A 21,321-nucleotide genomic window follows, 5' to 3' on the forward strand; every position below is an offset into this window, starting at 1 on the left:
CTATGACTTGAGCTGAGTGAATACCTCACTGGATTGACAATATACAGTATCACATGTGCAGATGCAGACACACACACACAAAGGTTCCTCCCCCAACCAATTGGTTGCTAGAGACTGCACTAAATTAAAATGCTGATATATGTGCAGCTAACCAGTAATCACAGTACTGCATTATCACATTAAAAATGTACTGCTTGACAAGGGAAAAGAAAGGCATTCAGGCAGTCACTGGAGCAAAGAAACAGTGCCTCACAGAAAGAGTTAATCTCTTTGTACGCTGAATAAGCTATAGTAAAAGACAGTAGGTGGAGAAGAATCCCCCCATTTCTCCCTGCATTATTTGAGAGTTACACAAGTAGAATTCAAGAGAATCTCCAAAAGTCTTGAAGTCCAAAGCAAAAAGTAAACTTGTGCATTTGGAGACCCTGAGGTCTTAGAGCTCTGCAACGTAAATGCAACGTGTAGCCCTCATCAGGCCTCTCTTTCACAGGGGGAAGGAAGCACAGGACAAGACTGATTGAAAAAAATTAAGCAACCTGTCACACTTCAGAAAAACTTCCAGCTTTCACTTTTTTTTGTTGTTTTTAAAATACTTTGCAAAAGCCTATGTAAGACATAGGATTCCTGAATCCACTTTGAGGTTTAAAAATACTGGTAGCAAGCGTTTACCACCAACTGCCATGGAAGAAGAAAGAAGGCTAATCCTTCTGCAGTGAGGTTTAAGCACTTTCAACTACAATTTTTAATTTTATCTAAGTTTCCAATTTCTTAACATCCAATCAAGACTAAGATAGATGTATGAGTAACCTCAATGATGTGCTCTGAAGGCTGTAGCTCTACTTTTACAAGTAACCAGTTACTATAAATTCCTTACCTGGGGAGAAAGAAATTGGGGAGGCACTTGCGCCCGGATATTGGGGGAAGGATTTAGTGGCTGCACTGGTGTGTGCATGCCCCTCGATTGTGCTGTGCTGTTTCCAAACAAACCATGATTGCCACCCTATAAAATTAAAGCAGTAGTGAGAAGATGAATCTTTCAGGATAATGGATTTCTATGCTATTACTATGTATCAATAACAATGAGGCAAGTACTGACTTAAACAGAGCACTCTTAAAATTACTGAGATGTTTGCCCTAAATCAGTAATATTCTACCTGGGTTAAAACTGCTGTACTACATTTTTGAGATGCAGGCTCTTTCTCCTCTACGTTGAAGAGTCATGTTTATCCACTTATTTCAAAGCACGTGACAAAGCTAATGTTTTATATTTTGCACTTTACATGTTGGGAAATGGAAACTTGGAGTACAAACAACATGCTCAAAAATGTTGAGCCCATTCCATTAGCTTATAAGTATGGCAAGACTGTGTCAACAAGAATTTTGGGCCATAATTTTAGAGAAGTCAGGTACTTCTGAGTAGGTTGTCGAGACATTACTCATAAGCCTACTACTTCCTCTGCAGACCTTTCACTAACTGAAATTAGAATTCTAAAAATGTATTAAAAGTTTTCCTTCTGATGTGAAAACTTCAGCATTCTGGATTGGGATGTTTTTCTTTTCCTTTTTTTCCACTAAATTGAAGAGCAGGAAAATTTTCAAGCGAGAAAAAAATTTTTTTTTTTCCTTGCATCGATTTATTTTCTAACACAAGAATACTTGCTGTTTGAGTTTTTTTAATGAGAAGTATTTACTGTTTTATAAACAACTTCTGTAATAATAAACCCTACCGCATGAAAAAGACCAAAGAAAATTTGTGATTATGTTTCACTATTTCAGCCTCTGAGCAGACTGTCTTTATTTGTAACATCTTTCAACAAAAGCCACAGGAAATATTATGGACAGTCTCCTATACTAACAGTCACATGCTGTTGCTTCTAAAAGCTGAAGCTCATACTCCAAAAGGTCCTTATGTGCCGTGATTCTGTCCTTTCATTTTCAAGACCCTCAGAACTTCCCATCTCCTGCTGTGTATCAGTACATCTATGATCCTCAGACACCTGGTGTTCTAAACAGTACATTTTCCAACCCTCATCCATCATTCTCTGTTCTCCCTCTCCATGCTGGTACTGCTGTACCCAACATAAATTAATCATTCTTCCAAACTGAGATGGTGCAGGCCTTCTCCAAAACCTTTTCTTCCATTATATACCAAGATTTCATAAACTCTGCCTCCCTTCTACCATAATACTGTGCATCCTCCACCATCCTTTTGCGACAACAGAAGTCTCTCATCCTGCTTCTATACAAGCAGCATTATGGATTGCCTCATTCACCTGCATCACATTTCACTTCCTTAATGTACGTTCTCTTTCAGAAGCAACTCGGGATGTCATACTAACCATGTAGGAGGATAAACAAAAAACCTCAAGAGACAAAAGAGTTTTTATTCTGGAAAGAACTGACTGGGGTCAACTACACAAAAATTTTTGAGAGGCTTGAAGCTGCAGCTACACTTTCAGCCCTCCCTAAAGCTCAGAGTTCTACACACCAAATCCAAGAACATGTCTGCAAGTTTTGGACTTAATCTTATGTTCAACACTGATTGTGTCACATAGAAACAGAAAGACAACACAAAGAAACACCATCATGTTAGGCATGTGACTACATAGGCTAGTCCAGTTGCAATACTTAGGTTCTATTCTTTCATTTCCTAGTATTCCTGCAACACTTTCTTCTAGCATAATGCAAAACATAATAGCCAGAAATTCTTCTAAACTGTAGCTAACCACTTCACTTCTTCCCCACCATTCCCCTGTATACAGAACAAAAATATTACTACTTCAAGAGTTTTTACAGGCTGCTAAATCAATCCTTTCTTTGGGCTGTGGGGCAGGGAGAAGGGAACAGGCACAATGCAAAATGACTGCAATTTTTTAAAGGCATATTTCTACATACGAGGTTATTGGGTGGAATCTGGAAAAATTCGGTGTCGGGGGGTGGTGGGACAAATCAATAGCTTCTAACTGGGTTTTAAAACAGCAATTAAAATATAAAGGTTGCCACTAACTTCATGACTTCTGAAAAGCACATCTATCTGCTGCTGCACTGATTCAGGCAGTAAGAGGCCAACAAAACCAGATGGAAAACATTTTGATGATAGGAACCAAAGTGGATTGATTCTCAATGGCCTGATATAGCTGAAATTTCCATTAACAATATTAATTTATTTAGTAGGAAAACAAATGCAAGCAACCAACTAACCAGGATTAAGCCCAGGTTGCAGCCTTATAACAATGCATCTTATAAGGTGGCCTGCTTACTTGTCTAGCAGCGAAGTTTTGGGGACTGAGCCCTGAGCCGATTGCCCCAAGGCCGACGTTGGATAGTGTGGAACCAGAGGGAGACAGCTTGTAGCTGGGAGAAGGGGAGAAGGGAGAGCAGGGAGCCTCATCCCCAAGGCACCCATCTTGATTGGAGAAAGGCAAAGTCAGCTGAAGCAGCAGTTAGCCAACAGCAGGAGTTGGTTAGTGAAGCAACAGAATGCAAGAGGAGAGAAAGAGGGACGGTGAGTGACTAGGAAGAAGCAAAGTTAATTTGTAATAGCAATTACAAGGACAAAACTTCTGACTCAAATGATCACTTGACAATTAAGATTTTGGTCCAAGGAGATAAACAATAAATTCCTAAGGGTTTCTTTTTAAAAATACATTTTGAACTCTCATGAAGTTTGTTTCTGACAGTGGCTATTACCACTACAGAAACAAACAAATCTTGAATGAACTCCTAATGTTAGCACACACCTACCAACATAATTTGTTAGGAATGCATTAGCTCTGCTAGTGGTATTTATTAATTAGGCCACCAGAGGGAGTTCACAAAACTGGTTTTTGGCCTGTTATACCAAAATGGAGGAGTTAAAAAATTTATTGACAGTAACACACCTTCTGAATTTTTAAACCAAATTTCTTTTCCATTTTACATGTGATAAAACTGTATTTAAAAAAAAACCCTAAAGCATTCTGAACCTACTGGACACTCTCCAATTCATAATGTGAAGCAATTAATGTTTGATAATAACAGTGAAAGCTTCTATTTAAAATAGGCAAGAATGAGAAAGAAACACTACCATAACATAAAACAAATGTCACAGAGAAACAGATGTCATACAGAAGCTTACAGTACATGGACATACAGCATAAGGGGTTGTGGAATTTAGAAAGGGTGTTTCCAATAAACGACAGACATGAAAGCAGAAAAAATTTGGAAGACTGTGATTACTTATGTTTACTTAGATCTAAACCAATTTTTTACAGTAGATGACTGTAGTCAGTAGCCAAAAGAATCACTGTGATGAAACTATAATGAATTTCATTGCTACCAGCAGTTTACCCTTCCAAGAAAAACAAAGGAATTTCTTTCTGTCCATATTAAGAGCAGTCTGTTCTAGAATAAAGCGCCTCATTCTCCCCAGATAATTTAGTTTGTCTATGCACATCTGACACCTCTGATTTATATACACATTCACTCTACAAACATAACTCCCCCACACCTTTTATTATTGAGTTTGTCAAAGGTTACTGAATTTTTAGCAGTTCAGGAGGAGCAGGGTAAAAACTGCGACCTTGAACATAGAGATCGATACTAATTTATCTAAAGGTATTTCTCTCACCTTCTCAAAATAAGGCCCGCTATCTGTGGTTCCCATGTCTTTGGAATTAGGTGGACGGAACCCAGATCGATCCTTTCTCATCATGTCATTAAAATCCCCGAGATTCATGGCTCGTTTATCTACCTCAAACTTCTTATCTGGGAGACCACCTGTTAAAAAAGAGGAGAGGTGACAAAATTAGTGCCAATAATCTCTACCATGTTTCATGACAGCAGGTTCACAGCCAAAGAAAGTATCTTTAAGATCAGGGTATAAATGAGATCTGTCTTACAATTTAGCATAGCTACAGTTGCTATTAAAAGTGTTGAAAAATTAAAATAGGAAGTTTTATTTTTAAGACTGAACAAGCCAATTTAATTTAGAGAGTTTAACGTAAAGTATTTCTCACAATTTATGTACAGATATAAACATATGTATTTCTACATCAGCCTAGTTCAACTAATGATATTCATTTATACATAATTCTCAATCTCTTCCAAAACTCACGCTGTTATTTATTGGTATTCAGTATCTATAGAGACACCATATTTAACTTCTCCGTATATTCTACTTAGCCTTTACTGGGTTTGGCATTGAGAAAGAATTTCTCAAAACCGCAAAACCATGCACGTAATTTGATCACAACTCTCCTACACTCATGTGAACTTAACTCTTGAACACTACAGATCATCTGGTATAGCATAACTTCCAGACAGGCAACCAATCTCTCTCAGCCTGTATGCCATGATTACACAACGACTAAGAGACACTTTTCAAACATCCTCTACAATCTCCTGCCATTGTTTAGTCAGTAATCTGGTGGAACACGAGGAAGAGGTGTTAATAACAGATGATCAAACTGTAACATACACAGTGAACAAGACATCATCTTTCTCTATAAGCTTATCATCAGCAAAGTGCTGACTGAAGGAAGCTTTCTACCTCACACACTGAACTGCTGCCAAGGAACAATTTTTTTTTTGTCATAGCATTATTGTTACATTGAGGTAGATGGAAAGCATCTTCATTTTAAAATATAGACGATGTGATAGAAGTGAGCTTTAATGGTATTTTTAGTTTTAAAATAATTTAATTTAGCAGACAGATGGCCTTACCAAGAACAGTTTAAAAAACCTGTCACCACAGTTAACTAAAATCTATGACTCTTCCAAAGGAAGCTGGTGACAGATATCCTACCCTACCACTGACAAAACACTAAATCTTTATCAAACAGAGCAGACAGCTGATCTCTCCAATACCTTCAAAACACTTACCTGTTCCTCAAAAAAGCTTCTCAAAGCCAGCATCTCTTCCTAATGTCCAATCACAAACTATTAATATTCATAGGTATGTTATTGCCAAGAACCCATGAAATCAACCACTAATTACATGGGTTTTTCTTGCTGGCGCAACTTTCGAAGTTGATCCAGCTTCATCCTCTCAGGTGCCTTCAACATCATTTATCACAAAAATACTTGACAAGTCACCTACGTATCTTGGCTTGTAACTGGAGTCATACTGACCTGGATGAGCTCATCCCTTTTTAACATATCCTAAAAAGCTAGAACTGGCTCTGCAAAAGCAGTCACATCAAATGTCACGCACATCTCAATGCTGTCAATACCTACATCTAACCACTACACACAATGCCAGCAATGCACTACCAAAAGCCTTGTGTACTTTAATTCTAGACAGGAAGCCCTGTCCGTTAGTTGCTCGAAAAGAAACCGAAAGCAAGACAGAGTTGCATCACCATCTGAAATGAAACTGGGTCAATGCCAACACAAGATGACTAAGCCACAGAAACACCCTTTTGTTTCTTCAGTTATCTTGATGATCCAATCAACTCAAACATTACTGAATGATGCCTTGTAAAAAGGCTTGCTAAAGAACATGTAGAGCATTAAGCAGCACCTTTAAAGGTTTCAAGCACAGATATGCATGCCACTTAGTACTGAGGCAGCTGCTTAAATTTCAACATAAACAAGGCCTTGCTAAGAGAGATGATGGCATTCATTTATCCCATTCACAGAAAATTCTAATGCAACCTTGAAACCAGTCACGTGAGTCTGTCTTTTGCACTTGCCACTGAAAGCTATAAATAATGCAGGTGGCTGAAGACTAGCTTTACCTTACATAGTACAAGACGACCGTTAAAATCTGAGAAGTTTGACTTTTACCCTCTGCAGTAGGCAAGAACACTTGTGCATGAATAAATATGAAGCCCCAAATCCTCTACATGCAGAAATGTAGAACAGGTTAAAAGCCCAACCATCTTCATAAAGGAAAACACTCCATCAGTTCTTGGATTTTCCCCACTATTAACAGCTGTGAGAAACACCATGAAAAATGCAAAATGAAACAAGAGCTTGGAAGATGACATTCATGCCCTAGTAAGGGAAAAAAGCCTATTAAGTAGATCTCCCCCACCACATGCACACAGCTTAAAAGAAAAAAAAAACTGAATTCTATACAAACCAAATTATATAATGTGATCCTGTACTGGGAGATAGGGGACAGAAACTGCTGTTGAGCAAAGTTACATAAAAGTTTGCAAATAAGAGGCTCGATGCGGTGAAAATACATATATCCAGTGGGGTAACCCAAATGGAAAAAAACCCCATTTGAAACATGTTTTCTGCTTGACCACAAAAATGAAAACATTTTAAAGATACTGGTTTTATAGCTTTGCCATAAATTTACATCACCCAAGCCTACTGAGCAAGCAAATGTGCTTAGATATTGAGGTATTGCACCTGCATGCTAAATCAGGTTATGGCTTTGTAACGTATTTACAATAAACAGCTGCATGAATCGCATTTGAATCAATAGAAACTGGAAATGAATTTCCCAGTCTTTACAGGTGATTTGAGAGTTCAGTGATCTGCAGAGGTTGCAACTAACCAATACATTTAAAAAAAACAAAAAACAAAAAAGAGACAAAGGTGGTGGTCAAACGGAAGGAAAGGATAAAATTCTAAGCGAATTTGACAAGCTACTTACTCCAGCAAACTTCATGCCACAAGACTTACATACGAGGAGAGAATTCAATGGAAAAAAGGGTTGTATCCTATTTTCAAAGTAAAACAAAGTATCCGTTGAACGGATTTGATAGAAAAATAATAAAAAAGAGGAAGTAGATCTGCTTCAACCATGCCATTGATCCATCTCTTTTCTGTCTTGGTCGGTAAACAAGAGTGTCATTCCAGCACCTTGCAATAAAAGCAACACATTTTTCAAACAAGGAGAGCGAGACCAACATAGTAAGAATTACTTACTGACAACTGGACCTATTTTATAATGCATGATGATCAGAGCCAAGGTGCACCGGGCATACCAAAGCCAAAGTTTTCTGTGATATGTGTGGTCTCCAAGCACAGAATTAACTCTGAGATTAATGCGCATTTATTCACAAACTGGGAAAATATCATGTTGTGAGTCACCCAGTTAGGAAAAGCTCCTGTGTTGTACTTCTGACTGAAAACCAGTTGAAGAACAAGCCTACCTCAGAACTAAGTCCAACTTTTAAAGTTTAGAAGTAGATATAGGCTGAGGAAAACAGCTTATGTAAAAACATAAACCCAAAGGTGGTATTTATCTGAGAGTTGAACAAACAGCTTTTGCTACTTTATCCTTCCCTACCGTCACTATTTGCTGTTTAGATGAAGAAGAAAAAAAAAAAAGAGAGAAAAGAAAATCTGGCAATGAAACAAACCAGAAGTTGCCACAAAGACAGGAGCCAGTGCACCAAACTGTGGATGCACATGACACTGGAAAGTGAGATCATTTAATGCTTAGCACACAATCAGTGATAATCTCAAACACTGTAACTTCTTTGGCAGGTAATACCTCAGCAGTAAATAGATTCTATCCTTGATGTTGGATACGACCAGCTTGTACCACAGACCCCATGCTCTTCTAACTTACAACAATGAGTTTCAGAACATATTTTGAAACTAACTGTACTTGGTTTGTAAACACTAATTTTAGTTGATCTAGAGATCTCACAGACTGTCATCTGACACAGAACTACTGTTGCCGGTGGTTCTTCAGAGATACCACCACAGGATCATCAGTAATTAATTCGATTGACAATCTCCCACAGGAAATTTAGAACCACCAGCAGAATAAGCATTGATTCCAAGTCAGTCATCTCCTCTAGCCATCCCTCCTCTTCTTACCAAGGCCTTTCTCTCCTCTCAGCAGCACTTTGTGCCTGTATGCATCCATCTCTCAGCTGAGGTAGAAACTTTTGCTATTATGCACAAGTAGCTGGAAATAAGCAGCTTGGTACCGGAACATTTTTAAACATGAAACAGGTAAAATGGTTACTGCTTAACAGCCATACTGTGGGTCTCAGTGCTCATCACATGAGATTCGGAATCAATTGTGTCCACACTTTCATAACAAAAACTTGATTTGCACTGATACAGGGACCCCTTCCAAACACAGAACCACTAAACATACGCTTCTCTGGAGCCCACAGGGCATCCAGGAAATTCACAGGAATCATCTACACAGGAAATTCACTGTTCTAGCTGAGAGCCGAGAATACTGCTACTACTTTGACATATCATCCTTTGGAATAAGAATTACAGACCTCTCCTTTTGACATTGTAACTGGGAGGAATCTGAGGCCTCTTTGACATTCCTGACAGTTATCAAAATAGGATTAACATCTCTCTCCAAAATTACTGTTGGGTTTGTACAGCGGCAATGTCCTCAAAGTGGACTAGAAGATCCGTCTTTGTAGCCAGGGGCATGAGGTGATCTTCCTGCTTCCATAGATTTTGAAGAATCAAAAACTGAACAGAAGTAGTCCCTAGAACAGGAACGAAACCCTCTTCCCCTTTATAAGAACGAAAGACTACCCTGTACAAGTTTTTAGCCTTACTAAGTCTTCAAAGACTTGATAACAAATAAAATAAACAATCGGAAGAGCAGATTTGGATCATCCCTTTTTTAATATACACCTTAGTTATCTTGTAGAGAAACCATCTCAAATGGCAGATTTCAGAAACCTGTGGTATTTCTATTGCAGTACCATGATAGTGAATATACAGAGACAATCTGGAGAAGAACAGAATGCAAAACTAAAACTGATTTCAAGATCAAAAAAAATTCTGTGAGAGTTCACTACTTAGTTTGCCAAAGAAGAAAGTAATGACAAATTCAAATGCGATTAAATGGGATTAATCCAAGTGGTCAATTCCAACTCTCATTTAGGATAGTGTTTTCCACACAGCACATTCCACTTAAGTTGTATAGTATTTGTGGTGAGGCTATCAAGAGTGAAAAATCTAGTTCTACTGTGCAGTAACTTGTAATAGCCTGAGGCAAGCAATTGAAGAAATAAATGTTAGAAGATATTCTCTTCCCTCACATCACCTCCAGGGAGCTGTGGTAATTGGGATGTCCTACTACCAAGAGCTAAAAAAGTCTTCCTCTTCCACCAAATGAAAAGAGATCTTCACTTTCTTGAAATGCTAACAATGAATACAAACTACATGGATCAAAACAGTCTTACAGGATCTCCCTTCCACAAGTTATAGCTCTGTTCTGTACAGGTATACATCCCAATCTTGCATACCAGCATCAGCTGTGTAACTATTCAAAGCCTACAGCCAAGATAGTGGATGCTATAACTCTATCCTTCTATTATAAGGAGTCCTAAAAGTAAAGATCAAACCTTTCCAAAGCACAGCATGTCATCCACATAAAAATACTACACATGATCTCGTATTTCAAATGCATTTAAATTAAATTATACGCACCTACAGACAAGTCCATCTTACTGCCTGGAATGTCCTCAGTTTGACTCTGGGGGGGAAAAAGAAAAAAAATCAGTTCTGACTCCTGTGAAATGCTGAGGAATGTTTTAGAAAGCAGCCCTTGATGGTTTAAAGGTGGAATGAAGGAAGGACGTGCTTGTGCCAACGAAAGTTTTATTTTAAACTAAAATCAAACACAAGGATTCCTGATACCACCCTGGACACACCTCACCTCCACCCCCTAATGCTCTGTGTGGCAAGTTTACCCATATGAAACCAGACACATGAAAACACACGACAGACAGAGAAAGATGGACAGACAGCTGCTCTGTGAAGTTAACCTCTGTCCTCATGTTCCAGTGGTCAAGAGATGAAACACTGAAAATAGTGGCCAAAATGATAGCTCATCCTCATGACCTGTCAAGTCATCAAATCTTGAAATGTGCTGCCAAGTTATTCTTTAGTTGGCAGTCTGGGACAGGGTGTTCCAATAGCTTTCAGAAGCATCTACAGTCTCGCAGACTGAGTTTGAGCTTGTGAGCCAACAGACATTACAAACTAATCCTAGTCATGTCAGTGAATTTGTGCAGCCCTGAGCTTCTCACAGAACCTCTGCATTATTATCTTTTGCTAGGCTGCATCATATACTGTTCCTGCTTCACAGGATAACAGTTGGCGAAATAGTCTGTAAAATATTTTACAAATTAGCATATCAGAAGTTCTTATAAAACATTTTCTATGTAACTATTTTTAAGCTACTTCCCGCAGATCTATCTTTTCTCTCCATTATGTGCCATTTATTTATTCACTTTACCAATCAATCTTTATGTACTGATTAATAATGATCCCTTTTTGTTCTAAAAAGACCCTGCTGCGCAGTATTTAAAATATAAATAGCCAAAACAGACACAGGGCTGTAGATCTCCTTTTCTGATAGGTGGCTGAGATTCAGAATGAATAGCCTCGGACTAATCACAGATGTCTGATGCTACAGCCAGGAGCTGAGGCCTCTACCTTGAGTGCTCTAAACAGCAAGTTATGAAAAACAAACAAAAAAACCAAACCAAAAACAAAACCCCCAAATCCTATTACTTGCAAGGAAGTTGCGATCTCAGAACAATAGCTGTCAAAGTAACTCTGAAAAGTCAAAGCAGACTTTGGGTTTTTCTGAGAAACCATTCTGACTACCAAGGAAGTGCTGAATACTCAGCTATTACCGGTATTATAATCAACATACCAGCATAGTAAATGCAGATAAGTAAGTAGTTACACACTGTGAAACAGCTGATCTTTTGACTTATTTAAAGCTTACTGCTTTTTTACAAAGTTGGATTTTATATTAAAAAAAATTTACTTACTAGCAAGCCCATATTTGAAAACTGTTTGGATAAAGGGTTCATCCACGAATCACTATTTCCTCCTTTTAATGCGCACTGAAGAGAAAAAAAGTATTTTTAAGCAACTTCTTAAATTCTGTTTTATCCTTGAGATGCACAAGTGTTGAATGAAAATCCTGGTATTAATCTCCTGAACAAATTACTTTAAGTTTTTGCATGATTAGAAACATTTACCAGATACTATTTTCTTCTTTTCTCTCTCACAGAATTGTTCATTGTTAGGTACACCAAACTGGATGAACACCTACTGTGTAGCTGTTTATCACACCTTCAGTTTGATTCTAGAAAGCTTTGTGAATGTTATTCATTTTTCCCTCTGTTACAGTTTAATGCATTCTTTAATCTACCACATACAGAGGTAGATTTCTTCCTTGGCTTTCTTCCCTTTAGTGTGGTTTGTCTTACACGGGCACTGTGCAGACCCGGCTCTCAATTTGGCCTTACTGTAATTTACAGGTGATCAAAACCAAAACTGAACACAGTTCAATAGAAAAGAAAATTTTTTTGGACAGTTGCTTTGGTGGTTAAAATAATAAAGCTATAATGGAGAAAAAAGTTCACATGAATCATTTCTGCTAGCTAAATAAGAATTGTAAGACTCCACACCATGTCACAACAGTATTTCCAGATCCTGTGAAGCTGCTCTGCACTTGCCTTTTGAGTTTGCCCTACCTGTTTGATTAGAATTAGACAAAACATAGTCCTTCTAATATTAATACAGTACCAAGTGTTACTGTACTAGAGAACTTTAATGCAAACAAGCCTTAGAAAGCAATTTACTCAGGACTATAGCCAAGCTCCTGCTCCTCTTAGAAGCCAAAGGTCAGTAACAACAAACACAAGTCAGCCCTAAATCCAACAGTCAGTAGAAGTAAGAAGTGCATGTGCCAAAGGGACTGTGGAATCCAAACTTCAGCAGGCTATGCAAGGAGAACAGCAGCAGCCTAACACAGAAAGATGTGTCAACAAGAGGAGAGCAATAGCCTTGGGATACTTATTGCTCAGTTTCATTTAGCAATGGCTCCACAGCTTACATATCAAAAGAATTTGACACCTACTGGCAGATTTATTAGTCACAACAGGTGTAATAACATTAAAACAAATCCAGAAACCTCACATTTTTTACACTGTTGTAACAGACACCTTTCTAGTTGAATTCTGTAATACCTTTTTAGAAGATTATAATGCTCTAACATACCAGTTGTACTGCTTTCAGACAACACAGTAGTTATGAATCATTCAAGCATTTTACCTTCATTTGTGTTTTCTTTCCTCCTTGCCCCCAGCTTGTTGAGTTGTGGGAGGAACTGCTTCCCTGAGAGCCTGCTGTGTTCCAGACTCCTCCCTCCTCCTCCTCTTCCCAGCTGGAATGACGAGTTCCTGTCACTGGCCCATCACTCTCTCCCCAGCCATCTTGCATAGATTTAGAACCTTTAGAAAAAGGAGAAAAAAAGCTCAAAAGCAGTCTACAATACCATGTAGCTGGTGACTTGACACTGCAAGATTAGCCAAGATCATCAGAACCCCAAAGGAGTGAAAAAAACCCAAAACAGTCTTCACTCTAACATGAATCCCAAAAACCAAGAGGTTCGGTGGCATGTTAGCATGTCATGCTTTGCAACGATTTTGAAGCAATGTCAAACCATTAAAGATATAATAACCACAGGGGCATCTTCTCTTATACAAGATACAGCTGCATTTGGATTTCTTTAAAAGGCAACCTATTATTTTCTAGTGTAAATGAAAGACTTCAAGAACACTTAAAAACCAAGGGTACTGAGGACTGGTTCAGGTGGTGTATCGATTATTTCCTCTCTTCTTTCAAAACCTTAACACTTCCCTTGCACTAAACTCTTTCACAAAGAACAAAGAACTTATTAATTAATAAGAACTAAGTAGAATCTGAAGGAGAGGACCTGACATTGTGCTCTGGTATATGTAACACCAAAAGTAGTTTAATGTGAAAAAAAACCCCTCTACTTGCATTTCTGTTCTTAATATCACTAAAAAGACTTATTAGCAGCACTGTTTAAGTAGAGATGCCATTACCAGAAAGCTACAGCCATCTCATCGTATCAGTTCAGACTAAGGAGTCTTCCCTGTTGTTTCTTTTCTTGCTGTTACTCCCTAGTACCAGCTGTCAGGCAACTTAGAATTCTAACCTCTACTGACAAGCCAACAAGAGCCCAAATCCTCATCTTGTCCACTGTCCAACTGTTCTCCTTCCTGCTGTAACTCTTCATTCTGTGTATTTATTCCCTAAGCATTCATCCTTCAAAAGAAGGTTTCCATCATCATCACCTGTTTCATAACTAATTCTTCAATTGCCTGGGGTTTGAGTGTGGAAATCAGGGATAAGGATATTAATACCCATAGCAGAAAATCTCAATACAAAAAAAGTCAGGAATTGTAATTAGTCTATCAAGGGGAACTCTACCTCAACCATGCCAAAAATAAGTACAGCAGCATATCATGGCAGTTTAAGAGCTACCTTAAAATTCATCATAAATAACAACTAATCAGATGCTTAACAGGAAACGTAACTTTTTAAAGCATATGCGCATACCAAAATTGAGGGCTGCTTAGGAAACATACTGGCCAAGCACAAAAATTTACCTCTTGGCCCTTTGATCATGCTACTTACACAGAAAAGGTTACACTTAAGGATTATGGCTGCAGAGTCAAGAACTTAATCTGGAAATGTCATATATGGGGTAGTCCCTGCAGCATTAATTTATTTCCAGCCACAGTGTTTAAATATAGTACTATGATCCTAGTTTTAACTACATGACCACAGATTATTTTTCTGCATTGGCAGCTCTCACGTCTGAGATTCTTGAACATGAATCTGGACAGGGGTATAAAAATGACTTGTCTGTAGGATTCCTGTGTCATTTTCTGCATTTATTTAGTGAGGAGGAGCAAATAGCTATAGTAAGCAAAGGAAACTTTCAAGATAAAGACAAAATAACGATGTTACAGAAAACTGAATTTATTCCTACTTCTACCAGAGAATTCCTATGCAATAGTAGTAAAACTATGTAAATCCATGTTTTTTAAACAGGTGGGTAATGATCTATGCTTCCTTTCTTTGGCTCTAAACTCTTGTTTTCTTTTACAATCATTGCTAATCTCTGTTTCCTGTCCTTACCTTCAACCATAAATTATGCCCTTGCAGGCTCTTTGTCCCAATTTCTTCTTCCAACTTATCCAAGCCATTAAATATCTCCCCTTACTCCACTGAATAACGTAGCTTTCTTCTTCATTCGTTCTGGGTGCCAATTAGAAAGGAGTTGAGAAAGCAGTCACAGAACACAGGAGAATGAAGATCTCAGCTCTTAACACTGGTGACCTACTACACCCCAACCTGAAATAGCCGTCACAGGGAAACTCCCCACATTTGCTTCTCTAGAGCTGGGGACAGCTTACGTACAAAATAGTACCCATTGCTGCAGCTCTGGTTATGTCACACATGCACACCAGTTAGGACGAGCAAGTGACCATGCATAGCATTTAAAGACTATCTTAAGTATTAACAAATCCATAGAACTTGCAATGGATGATGAGCATTTCAGAGGCTCTTATTTTAGTCATATTTATGTGGCCTTTTACAGATGAAAGAAGAGATCCATCTAAAAAAAGTCTAGCATCCTGAAAAGTGCCAAGTTTGTGTGGCAGGCACAGGAAGCACTACAGCCATCCACCAAAGGTTGATATAATGTTAATACTAAGGAAGCAATGCTTTTTTCCCAGTTCTGTTTCATAAATGGCCAAACTAATTAATTGGGGTGGGAAGAGGGGAGAATGACCCAACAGCATACAATCTGTATAGAGCATTTCATTCCAAATAATTACATGTTGTAAAAGCAACATGTAACTGGAAACAGTTTTACAGCATGTGTCATCAGTCAAGTTTAGTAACAGTCACATATTATCAGTATTTCCTACTGGAAACTTCATATCCAAATGTTATTGGCTTTGGCTATAGCATTGCTATGTTGTATCAGCAGGTGATTGCTTTTGTTTGTTGTATTCTCCTTAAAAAGAGTGAAATAAAAATTCTACAAACAGCTTACATCAGCAGGAATGATTTCCACAAAAATAAAACGCTTAATACAGCAAAATCTTAACTTCAAAGTAAATTTTTAAAAGATTTCCAGATTTCTCATTCATGAAGAACACAGCTGTAGGCAGGTAATATGCAGAAAAAAGTCAAGAGTTCGGTTCAACCACAAAGTCCAGTTCTTAACAGTTACAATTTTCCACCCTCACGCAATAATAATAAAAAACCCCAACATTTAAAGGCAAGTTGTATTACCAAAGCATAGACTACCATGTAACAGCCTCCACAGTGAAATCTGTCTGTACTGTGCATTCCTTTTTTTGATATGATCAGGAAAAGTGATTTCTCACGTGATAAGTTTATGCTAAGTTACAAGTGGGCAGCCAGAGAAGAAAACACATTTTGAGAAAAAGATAGATTTCCTCACTCAGATGCTCTAATGTTTCAAAACGTCACAAATCAGAGCTGCCCACAGCTTAACTAATTGCTTAGTTAAGAAATTTTTCATTACCTTAAAAGACAAAGTTCCAGTCATTTGTAAGTGCTTAATCACTCATCCATCAAAATCTTACGTGACATTCAACATTGCTTCTACGCCTCAGATAACCATTCCTCCATGGGTGACCTACATCAAAAGGCTAAACGCTAAAGATCTCCAGGACCATTGCAAAGAAACTTGGTATCTGGCCTATACTCACTAGATTTCATGGCATTCGGGGCGTTGGAAGGTGCATTCCCCCAGCCTGTTGTCGATGCTCCTGTATCATCTACTTCACCCCACCCGGGACTGGTTTCATTTGGCTCACCCCAGGCGGACGTACCATTATCTGGAGCAGGCGGAGTGCTTTTGCTCCAGACTGCACAAAGGAGAAAGAGTTTTCATTACAGACCATTTAGACAACGAACTATTTACTGCAGTGCAGCACCACGTCATTAATCTACTGCTTCATTCTTTATGTTGAGGACTTTAGATTCTCGGTAGTGAGGGTGCAACAGAATGGACAATTGTTCACAACAAACTTAGAGCAAGCACTGACCTCCAGGGATGAAAAGGAAGAGAATGCTATGATGAGTAATATTCTTCTCCCAGGTTAAACATGAACCCCACATCTAATGCTGTCCTCCTATCTGGTGAACTTTTGTGACTAATTAAAAGCACCAGACTAACTCAGGGTTTTCATATACTGAAGAAAGAATAAGGACATATTTGAAGTACATATTAAAACAAAATAGTATTCTTTAAAGCATGTTTGAGTCAGGAAGACATTACATAACAATAACATCTTAATATACTTGCAGGCTATGTAGCTTTTTCTTGTCCTTATTTAAAAGAAGAAAATATTTCGTTAAGTATTCTTTACCATACAGCAGAACCAAATTGAGCTAAAAACCTCAACCACAGACTCGCTCAATTTCAAGTGTTAACTGAGTGTTTCAGAGCAAAAAGTTTTTGACTAAAAATAAGTAAAGAATTTCTCCCTGTTTCTCTAATAATTAAATATATAAAATGTGATTTAGTGTGAAGAAAAGGAGGCTGAAGGGAGACCTTATTGCTACCAGAAAGGAGGCTGTAGAGAGGTGGTGGTCAGTCTTTTCTCCCAAGAAACAAGCAATAGGTTAAAAGGAAACTGCCTAAAGTTGTGCCAGGGGAGGTTTAGATTGGATATTAGGAAAAATTTCTTCACCGAAAGGGTTATCAAGCATTGGAACAGGCTGCCCAGGGAAGCGGTGGAGTCACCATCCCTGGAGGTATTTAAAAGATGTGTAGATGTGGCATTTAGGGAGATGGTTTAGTGGTGGACTTGGCAGTGCTAGGTTAATGGTTGGACTCCATGACCTCAAAGGTTTTTTTCCAACCTAAATGATTCTATGATTCTATAATTCAACCTGTTCTTCAGAGCTCATATTGAACACGCAGATCTGTCAGCTAACAAACATTTTCTTTTGCTGGCAAGCTGACCAGTATTCAGATCATAGTTACTAAGGCACAACAAGCAGAGGACTGATTGATTCAAATTTTAAAAGACACTTTAAATACAGAACCAAATATTCCAGTAAGAAATTGGTTTTCTTCCTGGAATAAAACCATTAGGAATTGGAGGCTACACGAGTCTCTCTTATACATTAAGGTTACATTCATATATAGGAGATTGCTGAAGAAAGGAACAAGACTAGTACCTGATGCTTGTGATTTGCTAGTCATTGGAGTAGGCAGGCTCTGCTCCCGTGGGGCCTGTCCTCCTTGTGAGTTCTTGTCCCACAGGTTCACATTCTTGTAGTTGTAACTGCTAGGATCTCCCCACGCTGAAGTGCCATCATCAATATCCATTTTTCGACTGATTGACTGTGGAGAAGGTTCTTCCCAGCCACTAGGCTCCTCCTCTTTGGGGGCAGCTGGCTGTGGTCCGCTGTTCCAGTTTGGGTTTGGAGGTCGGCCATTACTTGGAGTTTGGGGTGGGGGACCCCAGGAACCAGAAGTCTCCTGCTGTTGCTGCTGGTGCTGCTGCTGCTGCTTGTTCCAGGAGTTGGGCTGTCGACCCGTCTCATTCCATGTTGAAGTTCTTTTACAATCATCCCATCCACCCTTTGAAGCAGCGCTTGTATTTGCACCATTACCCCAAGTTCCAATCTCATTCTGCCCACCTTCACCCCAACCAGACACTGGCTTGTTTCCTGTACTTTCCCAGTTGCTGTTTTTTGTTTGGTCAACTTCCTCTCCCCAACCGTTCTTTCCAGAAGACCATCCTTGATTAGGTTGCCGTCCACCCCACCCCTGATCCTTACTAGAGCTGTCATTCCAAGAGGAAGATGATTTTTCTTCTGGTCTTCCTCCTCCCCAATTAGAAGAATTGGGGTTCTTATAGTCATTCCATCCTCCAGTATTTTTGGGGTCCTTCCACTCCGTTGGGTTTGAGAGCTCACCCCATCCAGACTTGATTTGATTGCTTTGGCTGGGTACATCGCCCCAGCCCCCTGAGTTCTTTGTCTGTGTGGCAGAGCTCTCCCACCCCTCAGTTCCTTTATCAGACTTCCCCTCGGGCCGTGGCATCTCTTCAATATCCCACACGGTATCTTGCTTAATTTGAGTTTGGCCCCAGCCGGTGTTTGAAAGCACTCGGGGGTCCAAATCAGTCCTGCTCAGCAAAGTCTGCAAGACTGCCTGGCAATCAGGATGCGTAGGCCTATATGATCGGCGTCCAGAATTGTGACTGTCACTACTTCCTGCTTTGTGGTTGCTTCCAGTGCTTTGACCTCCAACCTCACTTCCCGCAGAGCTGGAAGATCTTCCCCAACAGGGAGCCTGGGAATTGCCTTGGTTTTCAGGAAGAGGGTGGCCTTTTTGATTGTCCCATGCTCCAGTGCTAGAATTTGGTTGGTTTGGACCACTCCATTCTCCAATCTTCAGTTCATCAGACCCAGACAGCTGTTTCCATTCTCCCTGAGAGACCCCAGATGTTAATTTGTTCCCTTCACCCCATTTGCTTTCATTTGCATGCTGAGGGCCAAAGTTCCAAGACCCACCACCCGTAGACCGGTTATTGTTATCCCAAGAATCACTTCTTGACCCATTAGGTTTTTGAACGGAAGCTCCTTTCCAGGAGTCCTCTCTATCCTTTCCATTGTTCCCATGGTTTCCAGAATTGCTCTGTCCAGAGACTGTGTCAGTTCCAGAAGACCCCCTAGCTGTACCCCAAGATCCAACACTCCCAGTCTTTCTTTCTCCAGTGCTTTGTGAAGGGGTGTCAGTGCTCCTGGAAGGGTTCCCCAAGCCCATTTCAAAGGGCATTCCCTTATTCTCCATAGGGTTTGGTGAACTTAAGTTCAAGGAGTTAGTGTTTCCATTTTTTGGTCCATCAGTGTTATGAATTTGAGCCTGTTCTCTGCCAGAGACAAAGTTAACACCCGCATTTTCCATCTTTGACTGCTGTTCCCTAGAGGTCTGACCTACTGTGCTAATCTGTGCATTAGAGCTTCCACTATCAGATTCCAAAGTCACTTTCCTAGAATTGCCCTCTTGAACCAGTGCCGGCCAAGCAGATGGGTTGCTATTTGGGTTAAAGTTGCTGAAGCCAGAACCGGGACTGACTCTATCTTGTCCACTCAAGTTCCTCCAATTACCTAGTCCATTGTTACTCTCGGCAGCAGGGTTGGAAGATTGAACAGATTTAGCCTTGGGATCAGATTTCCAGGCCCCAAGGTTACATTCGTTTCCAGCGCTTCCAGACTGGCACTGGCTTCCTTTTCCTTTGTTACTAGTGGTGCTTCCTGGCAGAGCATTCTTCTCCAAGCCAGGGTTCGAGGCACTGTTGTTATCGGTGGTGTTTTCGGAAGAAGACTCAGCATCTTTGCTGGCAATACAAGGCCACTCTTCCATGTCAGACCCGTCTACAATCACCTTGTCCCAGATGTGAGTTGGGTTGGCGTTGGTGCCGCTGTTGGAGGAGGCTCCAGGACCCCAAGTGGAATTTGCATAATTTGAAGCAGCAGCACCTCCAATCGCTGAATCTAAAAAAAGCAAAACAAAACAAAACACCACAAACCACACCCAAAAAGGTAATTAATAATCAATATTATTTACAAGCACTGAACATCACATTTTTGACACCACTGATTACTGTTTTCATCAATAACAACCCTTCCCTCAAATGTGTAACAAAGTTGCTTTGGAAGAACATCAGGCTGGAAAACACCATTGAAAATACTGACAAAAACCCCTTCTTTTAACAAAGTCCCCACAAGCGTTTTGTGGGGACCTGAATTCACCATTGACTCACTACTTCTGCTAACAGTCCAGCTCTAAGTTCAACGTAGTAATTATAACCCAGTTAATGAACCTGCATGGTCATTACTGATACTGGTTGTACACTTTTCAAATACACATTTAAAATCATACTATATATAGAACAAGAATGTGCATGTGTGCACTTTCATATGCATCTGTGTGTACACGCAGTCAGCTGTTGGTCTGCTACTCAACTGACTCAAATCAATTACAATTTATTACAGATCAAAAGATAAAATATTGAAGACAAAAAGCATCTAATCAATATATGAAGCTGAAGAAGTCTATTCTTGAGCTTCAAGTATCTTTTTCAAGTTGATTTTGCTACTAGGTATTTCTTTCAACCCTTTGCAAAACAAATAAAATTATTTCCAACAGTTACTGTAAATCAAAAGAGTCCAAAGATACACAAATTACAATTTCTCTGTAGTAATGTTGCAAGCTGTATTCAGTATGTAATTACTCTGTTATTTGTGTCACTGCTATATTTACCCTAGAAACCACAGTTTGTGGTTTTGCGAGCAGCTAAGCTGATCTCTCTGCCACTGGATGGAAGCTAGTAAGTGATCTCACTTTTCCTTGTCTCTCTCTCACTAGCTCTACCTACTTCAAGCTCCCCAAGTCTCACCTCTCATTTGTGACAGTAAGCCCTTTAACTAAGTCAGCTGTACTCATTAACTGAAGACAAAACCACCCACTTTTTGACAGGTTAGTTTTTT

General features: G+C 39.4%; 1 protein-coding gene across 1 annotated transcript in view; it reads right to left on the reverse strand.

The window, feature by feature from the left end:
• The window catches only part of TNRC6B (trinucleotide repeat containing 6B), a 113,080-nt gene that overhangs the window by 14,625 nt on the left and 77,134 nt on the right, over positions 1–21,321 (reverse strand). The window contains exons 7-14 of the mRNA XM_010564784.1: positions 17,998–20,325; positions 16,518–16,676; positions 13,009–13,187; positions 11,718–11,792; positions 10,363–10,408; positions 4,610–4,758; positions 3,261–3,431; positions 875–1,000 (exon numbers count right to left, since the gene is read on the reverse strand). Of these exons, the coding sequence (XP_010563086.1) occupies positions 875–1,000; positions 3,261–3,431; positions 4,610–4,758; positions 10,363–10,408; positions 11,718–11,792; positions 13,009–13,187; positions 16,518–16,676; positions 17,998–20,325 (3,233 nt within the window). The remainder of the gene's footprint in view (positions 1–874; positions 1,001–3,260; positions 3,432–4,609; positions 4,759–10,362; positions 10,409–11,717; positions 11,793–13,008; positions 13,188–16,517; positions 16,677–17,997; positions 20,326–21,321) is intronic.

This window comes from Haliaeetus leucocephalus, unplaced genomic scaffold, assembly GCF_000737465.1.
Source record: "Haliaeetus leucocephalus isolate CR32 unplaced genomic scaffold, Haliaeetus_leucocephalus-4.0 Scaffold0, whole genome shotgun sequence".
Taxonomy (NCBI): Eukaryota; Metazoa; Chordata; class Aves; order Accipitriformes; family Accipitridae; genus Haliaeetus; species Haliaeetus leucocephalus.